This window comes from Petaurus breviceps, unplaced genomic scaffold, assembly GCF_028583685.1.
Source record: "Petaurus breviceps papuanus isolate PSGF00001 unplaced genomic scaffold, PetGlider_PUasm1.0 91133, whole genome shotgun sequence".
NCBI classification, from domain to species: domain Eukaryota; kingdom Metazoa; phylum Chordata; class Mammalia; order Diprotodontia; family Petauridae; genus Petaurus; species Petaurus breviceps.
Window position 1 is genome coordinate 43,952,884 of NW_027187419.1, and position 11,293 is coordinate 43,964,176.

General features: G+C 41.1%; 1 protein-coding gene across 1 annotated transcript in view; it reads left to right on the top strand.

The window, feature by feature from the left end:
• The window catches only part of BARX2 (BARX homeobox 2), an 80,252-nt gene that overhangs the window by 63,056 nt on the left and 5,903 nt on the right, over positions 1 to 11,293 (top strand). Inside the window, exons 2-3 of the mRNA XM_069079879.1 lie at positions 1,642 to 1,939; positions 4,957 to 5,041. Of these exons, the coding sequence (XP_068935980.1) occupies positions 1,642 to 1,939; positions 4,957 to 5,041 (383 nt within the window). The remainder of the gene's footprint in view (positions 1 to 1,641; positions 1,940 to 4,956; positions 5,042 to 11,293) is intronic.

Below are 11,293 nucleotides of genomic sequence, written 5' to 3' on the forward strand. Positions count from 1 at the left end.
ATGTTCATTTAAACTGAGATACCTAAAGTGTATGATCATGATTACTATTTTTCAGTAAAAGATAATGTTAAAATTTAACATTTACAGGAGAATGATACCAAGTCTTAGGGTCCAAGTAAGTCACTATTTTTCACAGTGACAATTCCTGGGCACAGAATCTTATTTAAACTAACTAAAAACTATCCTTCATAGTATATGCAGAACTCTAATAAAGGAGCTTGCAAATAAATATCTCTCACCACACAAACATATCTGTATATGTGTTTATATATCTCTATATATATATACATATATAGATAGAAAGATACACATATATCTATATATCTATGCAAGGTTGTTGGGGTTAAGTGATTTGCCCAGGGTCACACAGCTAGTATGTGTCAAGTGTCTGAGGTCAGATTTGAACTCAGGTCCTCCTGGCTCCAGGACCAGTACTCTATCTACTCTGCCACCTAGCTGCCCCACTAATAGTTTTTTTTTTTAATATTCCTAGGCCTTGGGCCAAGTTTGGATATTAGTCTCAGAATACATATTTCTGTGCAGTTCTACCCCAAGGCCTAAGAGAAATACAATTAAATAGGGCAAAAAATAAAATAGGAGGCTGCCCGGTGGCTCAGCAAGTACGAGCACCGGCCCCAGAGTCAGGATGACCTGGGGATCAAATCCGGGCTCAGATACTTAGCACCACACCCAGAAATAACTGGCTGTGTAACCTGGAGCAAGTTACTTAACCCCAATTGCTTTAAAATAAATAAATAAATAATAGGACAAGACGTTGCAGAGCCCAAAGTACATTTCTTTTTCCTTCCTATTCCCAATTGCCAAATTAGCCTTTGAGAATAGTCTTCCCATTTTCATTATTTCCAAAATCCATGGACTTTTGTTCCTCTAAACTTGTTTTGTCTAGTTCTACAAAATAATACTGTGGTATGGGACTAAATCTGTTGGAAATTTTAGGTACTGTTGTTATTATTGTTATATTAACAAGGCCTGGCCATAAGCAATTACTCTCCCTCTAGTTATCTAAATTTTTATTTAAAGCATGTTTTGTAGCTGTGTTCATATAATTTCTGTGTGTCTTGGTATGTGAACCTCCAAGATTTTACACATTCAATGGTCATTTTGAATGGCATTTCTGTTTCTGTATGTTAGCAACAAAACTATGCTGCTTCATTACTGGAGTTATTATTTCAATTGGCTTTCTTTTACTTGAATCTTTGGAATTTTCTTAAGTAAGCCCTCTGTCATCTGCAAAAAAAGGATCATTTTGTTTCTTTGCCTATGTTCATTTTTTTAGTTTCCTTATCTAGCTGAAGATTTCTAGAACCACATCAACTGATGGACATCCTTTTGACCCTGGTTCTTATTGGAAAAGTCTAGTGTTTCTCTACTGCAGATAAAAGGAAAGATCAATTTAGTCTTAGACTGTTTAATATTTTTAATGTAAATATGTGTTGCATTTTGTTAAAAGCTTTTTCTGCATCTAGTTTTTCTAAATTTGAACCAACTTTATTTTCCTGGTATAAATCCAACTTACTCATAAATCTACCCATTTTATAGTTATCAGGAAAATTGTCCCTTCTTGTCCTCATGATCCTTTTGGTGACCCTGCTTCTTCTGCCTTTTCATTTTGTCTCCTAGGCTCCCCTTCTCTTCGGGCATACCCTCTTCTCTCTGTGATCACCCGACAGCCTCCTGTTATTTCCCATCTGGTCCCTGCCACCCCTCGCATTGCCCAGGCTTTGTCATGTCGCCCAACTACAGAGGCTGCCTCTGATGCTCCAGCCAGCGAGGCCCCAGCCAGCAGTGAGTCTGAGACTGAACAGCCAACTCCCAGGTTGAAAAAACCCCGTCGGAGCCGGACCATCTTTACAGAGCTGCAGCTCATGGGATTAGAGAAAAAGTTTCAGAAGCAGAAATATCTATCCACACCAGACAGGTAAGCTCATGGGAGAGGGAGAGGACAGCTCTATGGATTTAAGGTGGAGGAAGAGTTTCCCAGAAATCTTTGTGTGGGTAGTTAGTAATTAATAATATTATTTGTTATAAATCAATTAATAATATTCTATTTGGAGGAGAGAATCCTTTTCTAAAAAAATACTTTGTAGTTTCTGGCACCCTCAGTGAAGTAGCTACTAGGGCTAGCTAAATGTCTTTTGCTAAATGATGGAAATTAGAGGAGATGACCTCTAAGATTCCTTCCAGTTCTAAAGTTCTGTGAGTCTCTGGGCCAGTGGTAGGATTATATTCCATAGCTCACTGCTTGGTGACATGATACCAGTCAAGGTGATTACAGAGAACCAAAAGGACTGTTACTAAGATCTGTTCTTGCCACAGCCTCCGCACAGTCCCCTCAGCTGTTTCCCAGTGTGTGTGGCTGCCTCAGTAGAGTAACCAGCTATCCAGGCTGCTGTTAGGCTAATTAGGCTTTGATAATATTTTCTTGTCTGACCCTATTTTGGGGTCATTCAGGGAATAGAGTGAACTGGAAGGTTAGGAATACTAAGAAGATGGCAGTTGTCTTAGTGAGATGGGAAAGGCCACTGGTTGGAATCTGAGCAGGTCCTGGGATTGGTGGCCAGGGTCTTTTGTGCCATCCTGTGGGAGGCAATCTTGGCTTGGATAAACCACATCCACTGTCTGTACTTAAATGTCCTGACTGTTTAATGAGGTTTAACCACCTGGAGAACAAGAGGAAGATATAAAGAAGATTTCTGAGAAAATATGTAAATCTTTTAGGGAATTCTCAAAGTCCTTGTTTCTTTTCTTTCCATGCTATGTTTCACCGCTGAATTACCAGGGTCTAGAGCAAGGGTTCTTAACCTGAACTTGTTTTATTTACTGTTTTGGTGATTATTTCAGTAGGATTATTTTCCTTTGTAATCTTGTGTAATTTATTTGCACACTTACAAACATTATTCTGGCAGTGGGGGGTCTATAGCCTTCATCCAACTGCCAAGGAGTGAAGAACCCCTGGTCTAGAGGAATCATAAGAGTTTTAGGATTGGGAGGAATCTTCTAATCATGTAGCTGAACTCCTTCATTTTATAGGTGAGAAAACTTAGGTCAGGAGAAGTTAAACAATTGACCATAGTACTGAAAGTGGTAAGAAGCAGGACTAGGATTTGACCCAAGGTTTTCTGAATCCAAATCCAGTGCACTTCTCATTCTATCACAGAGAAAGGCAGTAAAATGCAAAAGTATCTATTAAGCTCTCCCATAGTTGCTTGAATCAAAGGTTAGCAGGAGAGGAGACTGAAATCATTTACTAAAAGGAAATTGGGGATTAACCGTAGATCTTCATTGTCTGTCCCTGTGACCCCAATCCTTGACATGGCATTAAGAGCCAACTACTTTGCAGGTAAGTGAAATGGGCAATATTATTTCATTGTATGATGTGTCTAAAAGACTTTGAGATGAACAGCTAAAACCAACTACTAATTTCAAGGCAATTAAAAAAAAGTCAGAGAAGCTTTTCCATAGCTCCTAAAAACCCTTCCTGGGGCCTCAGATACCTGCCCAGGCATCTCTCAGGTGTTCCAGAGACCTGCACAGGATTGGCTCTTTTGCCTGGGGAGGTGGACACCATCTGGCAGGGACCTGAAGTTGCTGCCTTAATCTGCCATTATGGATGTTCCTCACCTCTGTACGTGACTGAGGCTATGAGCAATCGCTCCTCCCTGAGCTCTCTCCCTCTTCCACACTGTTTGTTTCCCCGGTTTCCTAGGAAATCTCATTTAGGTAAATGTGCAAGGAAGAGAGAAGTTGTAACGGTGGCAGGTAGGGAGAAGCATGTTTCTTTAGACAGGAATGAATCAAAGATGCATATTTCCCAAGTGAGCTAATGCAGTTTGGTAACCAGTAGCAGGCCTGTGAACTGAAGGCTCCATTGACTAATGTACCCAATAACCTCAAATGGCCTGAGTCACAAAGAGCACTGAAGAAGGTTGTGGAAGGGACCTGATTTCAGGGAGACGAGAGGGCCTAGAAGTCCAGAGGGATTGCATATTAGGTCCAAGAATCTTTGGTGAATTGGTGTTAAGGACAAAATTGTCCTATGTAGGAGGAAAGGGCCGAGTTGTTTGGCATTAGGAATTTGTTAGGCTTCAATCTTTGTATCACCTTCAGTAAAACTTTATGCCTTTTAGCAACCCTGCCATAGGAATTGGTGAACTGGAATGGAGACTTAAGAAAGATTGGCTCTGAATTCAAAATACCCATTTTAATTTCGGAGATTTCAGTTATGGCTTGGATTCAGAGGAGCAGGGTTGGTCAGCCAAAGGGGATAGAACTAATAAAAGAGATGTTTAATTTTTCCAGTAAAGAAGTTATAGAGAAATGCACAATCATTGAATTATGGAGTGTCAGAGTTTGAGCTTCAAGGAACTTCCCCTTAGTGGTCCCGTTATGACAAAGCTGAGTCTCAGAGGTTGTAAAGTGACTTGTCAAAGGTCCCATAAGTATTAAATAGCAGAGAAAGGAACCAATAACAAGATGAATGGACTTGGTGTTAGAGGAGAGTACAAGACTACAAATCTGAGAGAGAAGTGTAGGGCAATAAGAGAATCATGTACTTGTAGAGTTAAAAGGGAACTAACTTATGTCAGCCACCAACTAACTGAAAAGAAGTTCCATTATAACATTCCTGGCAAATGGTCATCCAGCCTCTACTTGATGACCCCTAAGTAATGGGGCTCCATTATCCTATTTTATTTTATGTCTTTAAAAACATTATTGTGAAGAGACCATAAGTATCACCAGACTTCCAAAGGGGTCCATGACATAAACAAGGTTAAGAAGCTTTGATCTAGGGATTCTCATCCATAGGAAATGTTTTGAGGCTAGTGTTGGCTTATGTGGGAGAGAAGGGCTGGATTGAACCCTGGAGGACCCCGTTACTGCCTGCCTTCCTTTTTCCCATTGTCTCATTATGCCTCTGTGTCTTTTGCCTTCTAGGTTGGACCTTGCCCAGTCTCTGGGACTCACTCAACTCCAAGTAAAGACTTGGTATCAAAATCGCAGGATGAAATGGAAGAAAATGGTAAAAAAAAATTTCATGTCATTTCATGTTTTTTTTAATGGTTGGAAATACTAGCAAACTTTGTGATGTTGGGGAAATCATTCTGCTTCTGGTTTAGTTTCATCAGTTGTGAGATGAGGATGGAGTGTACAGGATGATCTCCAAAGTCCATTCCAGCTTTGAAATGGAAATTCTCCAAAATGTGGTTGGCTTGGACTTCTGGAAGTCTTACCTCTGGAGATGGGTAAAGTCATAGGATTTATAACTGGATGGAACTTTTGAGATCATTCAGTCTAATCTCCAACTTGCACATATGAAGAAACTGAGACTCTTTATTCTGTAGAGTAAGTGACTTGCTGAGATCACATAGGAGAGACAGGATTCAAATCTACTTCTAATTTCTGATCCAGCCCCTTTCCATCACATTGCCTCTGCTGCCAATGTTATTTAATATAAGGGTAGCCTTGAGCAAAGAGAAAGGTAGAGTGTCACTTCTTTCTTCTATTAACAATGTCATCTCCACATGACATCTCAATCATTCTATAACCAAGAGGAATGCCATAAATAGAATTTCAGGCTGGGGTGACTGGGATAGTGGATCCTTACAGAGCCTCTCCAATCTCATTGTCTTCAAAGGCAGCCTTTCTCTATGGGCAGGGAGTAGGTGAAGGAACAGGATTTAAACAGAATTAAAACCACCCAAAAGGTACTGGCTTCTAGCTTTCCTCCCCAGCAAGGGCAGTGTTTGTTTCCCTTTAGGCCATTGTACAAATAGCTGGATGTTCTTTGGGCCGCTGGAACCTGAGAAGGCTGATGAAGCATAAACAAAATGAGACGTGGATAAAAACGCAAACACATGTCCTTTTAATAAATCAATCAACAAGTATTTATTGAGTTCTTATTCTGTTCTATAATCCCTGTGATAAAGGACTATTATAATAACTCACATTTACATAATACTTTAAGAAGCAGCATAGCATAGTAAATAGTGGGAAAGATCCAGGAAGACCTGAGAATCAGGAAGAGCTGGGTTCAGGTCCTCTCTTTGACATATACTGACTCTGTCACCCTGGGCAAGTCACCTAATCCTTCAATGATCCCAGGCATCTCTCTAAATCTTGGAGGAGTTGCTATTTTACATCCATAGAAGAAAGCTCCCTCACTCACAGTTCCCTGTCCAAGTGAAATCTGGTCAAAATATATCTAGCTTTATAACTTTAGATGGTTTCTGTCTCAGAACTTTCAGTCTAATTGGAGAAACAAGACACAGGAAATGATTAGTGAACAATACAGGACAATGTATAATTGTATATGTATAAATATATAATTAAGTGTTAAATTGTACTGCAGAGAAGGGAGAGACCAAAGTGAGCTGGGGTAGTGAGGGAATACTTCCTGGAGGGGTCATGTAACCTGGGCTTTGAAGGATGGGTAGGATCTGGATAAATAAAGGGGAAAGGGGTGGGAAGGTGAACATGCCATGCGTGTTCCCAAGGGTGAGACTGTACCGGGCATGGGGACAGGGAGGAGACCAGAGTGACTAATGGTAGCTTGTTTAAGATCAACAGTGTGGGAGGTTTGGTAGGGCTGTCTTCAGGTGCCCCTGACATTTGAATCAGGGTAGCAGAACCAGGTTGTCCCTGGAGTGAGGAACCTTTTCAACTCTTGCCTGTCCTTGGCCATCTAGAGGGCAAGTAGGTTTGGACTCTTATCAGGGACAGTATAGGGGGAGGTGGGGCAGGAAATGATTGGTACTTGACTCTCTGATTATTTCTGACCTATATTCTCCCTATATCCAGTTCTTTCATTTTACAAATGAAATAATGCGATCCCCAAAAGCCAGATGTTTTGCCATGGTTACACAGCAAATTAATGACAAGAAGCAGTATCAGAACTCAAATCTCTTACTTTACTCCCAACTGAGTGTTCCATCATTCCCCCATGCTCCTTTCATCCCATAGGTTTGACGTGCCTGAGTCATATTGATTTCTCTCTCTCTTCATTGCTACAGTATCTCTCTCATTATCTTCTGCAGGTCTTGAAGCCAAATATATCCAGGATTAAGGTTAACCCTAGGTGGCCCAATGGATAGGGCACTGGGTTTGGAGTCAGGAAGACTTGAGTTCAAATCCTACCTCACATACTTAGTAGTTGGTGACCCAGGGCATGTCACTTAACCTCTGTCTACCTCAGTTTCCTCATCTGTAAGGAGAAAATAATAATAGAACATGCCTCCTAAAGTTGTTGTGAGGACAAAAAGGAGATAATATTTGTAAGGCGCTTTGCAAACCTTAAAACACTATATAAATGTTAGCTAATAATAATAATAATAGCTAACATTTATATAGCACTTATTTTATGCCAGGCACTGTTCTAACCACTTTACAGTGATCTCATTTGGTCCTCACAGCAACACTGGGAGGTAGGTGCTGTTATTAACCCCATTTTACAGATGAGGAAACTAGGGAAAAAGAGGTTAGTGACTTGTCCAGGGTCACACAGGTAGCACATGTCTGAGGTTGAATTTGAACTCAGGTCTTCTTGTCTGCGGGTCCAGCCCTCTATCCACTGTGCCCCCAGCTTCTGCATAGTGTTATTATGTCCCTTTTCTTTCAGTATTGACAATTGCATAACCAGTAGTCAAGTCATCTCCTGAGCTCATTGTTTTCACTCATAGAGGACATAGTCTGACTTTCTCTATTAGTTCAAGTTTTTGATCCTCAGACCCTCTTCCTTTTGATGGTTATTTAGCAATCTCGGGAAATCACTTATGAGGTAGAGCCTCATGTAGAACAAGAAATCACTCAAGTAAATTAAGTTACCACATAGGGACCAGCCTGGAGTCAGGGAGACCTGAGTTCAAATTCAGCCTCAGACACTTACTAGCTTGTGTGACCCTGGGCAAGCCACTTAGCCTCTATTTCCCTCATCTGCAAAATGGGGATAATTATAGCACTTATCTCCCTGGATTGTTTTGAGGATCCAAGGAGATACTAATCATAAATTGCTTAGCAGAGTGCCTGGCACATAGTAAGACTTATATAAATGTTTGCTAAAGTGCTATAGAAATGTTCACTATTATTGCTAGGGAAGAATGGGAGTGAATACGAGGAAAGTTTATCCCTCTGACTTCACAGAAGCACAGTGCCTATTACATAGTAGGTGCTTAATAAATGTTTGTTTCCTTCCTTCTTACTTTGAATCTGAGCCCCATGTCCTTCTTTCTGGCACCCCTGCCCTTCTTTGTAAGACCCCTACCTAGACTCTCCTTTTAATTTCTTCCTCCTCTTCATTGGAATGCCTGAAATTACCTGAAAAGGACATTTCAAGAGCTCAGATTAACACACTGAGGCATATTCACACCTAGAGAATTTTGGACCACTTGGAGAACAAATTCTTAAAAATTTTGCCTCACCTACTTTAATCTCATTAGTGCAAAAAAAAAAGTATAATTGGGTAATAAAATTATCTCAGAGGCTACTGCCCTAATTGGAACTGGAAAAAGATTAGTGCTTGGTTCTCAGTTACTCATACCGCTGCCCAGGGCTGAGTTGCCAGTTTGCCAAAACAGAGATAGTATCTCTAACTAGTTTTTACTGGTCATCATTGGTAAACCATAGTGGTTGAGTAAATTTCACCTTGTATGTTAGATATTAGACTCATTTTATTGCTCTTGGATTTTGCTCCAGAAATATCCACAGAATGTTGCAATAGATTGCAAGTGCGGCATTGTTCAGAGGATCCAGATGGGACTGTCAGCCCCTCACAATTCACTGAATAGGATGGCAAGAACATTTAGAGAAACGGTATAACAATTTCTGACAACTGACCTATCCTTCCAGGATCCAGAAATTCTGGATCTAGAACATGGAATTAGAATCTAAGTACCAGGAAGAGGATTAAGTTAGAGAATCGAAATTGGGAGGTACTTCTGTGTCTTCAACACAGGGGTGACCCTTGGAAGGAAAATTTTCTGAGCTTTTCAAGGCCCAAAGAGACAAGCCAATGCTAACTCTTTGGACTTCCAGGGATCTTGCTTTCCCTTTGACTAAGAACTCTACAAGCATAATGAATGACCACTACCAACCCACCAGCCTTATTCATTTGAATTTTCTTCCATGCTTTTGATCCAGACTAGTGGGAAATCTTAACTTCAGCAAAGAATATCTCTATTGCCAATACATGATGGTGCTGAAGGAGGAGGGTTGCTGACTCTAGAGAATTTGAATTTGTTCTTTGGCTTTGAAGAATCACTCAACAATTACACCCAGTGAAGCAGAACATTTTGGGGATGATACTGAAATGAGAGATTAAAAGGGCCCCCTTGTCCTAAACCTGTCATCCTAGAGGTCCAAGGGAGAGGGTGTGGGGGATGAGGAAGAGATAAGATAAATGCCTCTAAACCACAAACAAATGCAATATCCTAAATCATATGCCTAAAAATGGGGAGTAAAATAATTTGAGAGATTATCTAGTCCAGTCCCAGGTCTCTTTGGAAGATTTCATAACAATCACTTTGATAAGGTCACAAAAAGCCAAGTTCTTTGTATGCAAAAAGAAGTTTGACTTCAATCTGGCATTAGAACAAGAATGTCTAATGGAAGAAGTAGATGTGCTTGCCAGGTGTTTTTCCTGAGAGCATGGGAGAGGTGTGTGACCCAGCCCACATTCAATGTGGAGGCCACTCCTGACCCTGGGGGGTTAAATCGGCACAAGTAATGATTGTTGGCCATCAGGAGTGGGGGAGGGGGGACGTTGACTGAATGTCAACAAAAGTTCATTTGAATATGCAGTACTGGGTGTGGGGTGGTGGGGGTGAGATAATTGCAGTTTCAGGTGTGCTGAGAGGCAGGGGGCCAGAGGTCGAGTGCCTGAAGCTGCTGAAGAGGATAGTTATCTCCTAATTATTACCACTCACGAATGTTTGATTTAGAAAATGGTTTGATTGTTGTTGTGTCCCTCCCCTCCCCCCCCTTCAGTGTAGGAAAAAGGCCAGGTTAGGTCTATCCAAACTGTGTGGGTGGTGTTCACTAATTGCCTGGGCTGGACTTTCTTTTTCCAATTAGGTTGCTTCCTTAGACCTGCCCTTTTATGACTTGATTGTTATACTGGGCAACTTAATTTTGTATAACCCCTTTCAAAGTAAGTGGAGCTGCTTTCAACACAAACTCCACCTTGGCACCATATCCTTCCCAGGCCGGTGCTTTCGAAAGAAAGCCTGAAATCATGATCAGATATTGACTTTGGTGGAAATGCATCTACAGACCTCTTCTCCCTAAAGGGAGATCTTGTCAGTACAAATGCCTTATTAAAGACTGTCTTTGCTTTGACGATGGGGTGGAAGCTTGAAAAGGGACTCATTCAGGCAATCAGTCAGACCATCAGTCTGACACATTAGTTCTGTTTGTTATTACAGTTCAGCAACCTGAGGACTAAGCATTCGGTCCATGGTGTATATTCATACAATCCTTGGCAGGGATTTGGGGGAGCAGAAAGCATGGGTCAGATATGTGATTTCATCAAAGGAGGGACCTTCCTCTCATCACCTGTGAAGAACAACTTGTCTTTATCTTAGTTTCATGAGTGCTCTGATGTTTCTTTTTGTGTTGGAGATCATTTAGTCCAACCTCCTTATTTGACAAATAAAGTAACTGAGAGGTTTAGGGAGGGAGTGTGTACCTGAATGCCACAGAATCATAGTATTTCATAGTTGCAGAGAATCTCAAGGGCATTTAGTCCAACTTGAATGCCAATGGCCATATTTTGTCATGACAGCCCCCCAAATGATCTGACCTAATCAGTCAGTCAATGACCATTTTAAGGCCCAGCTAGGTACCAGGCACTGTGCTGGGTGCTAGAGATACAAAACAAAAAATGAAACCATCTCTTCCTGCAAGGAGTTTATATTCCATTGGGAAGACACATGTATGCCATCATCATCATCATCATCATCAATCTAGCATTTATATAGTGTCCCTGTGTGCCAAGCACAATCATTATCTCATTTGATCCTTACAACAATCCTGGGAAGAAGATGCTATTCGTATCCCTGTTTTACAGATTTGAGGAAAGTGAGGCAGACCAAAGTTAAGTGACTTGCCCAGAGTCATGCATCTAGGAAGTGACTGAAGCTGGATTTTACCTTGGTATTTCCTGACTTCAGGCTCTCTCCACTGTGCTACCTAGCTGTCCCTCTCCTGCTCCTTCCTCCCTCTCTCCTTCACACACACACACACACACACACACACACACACACACACACACACACACACA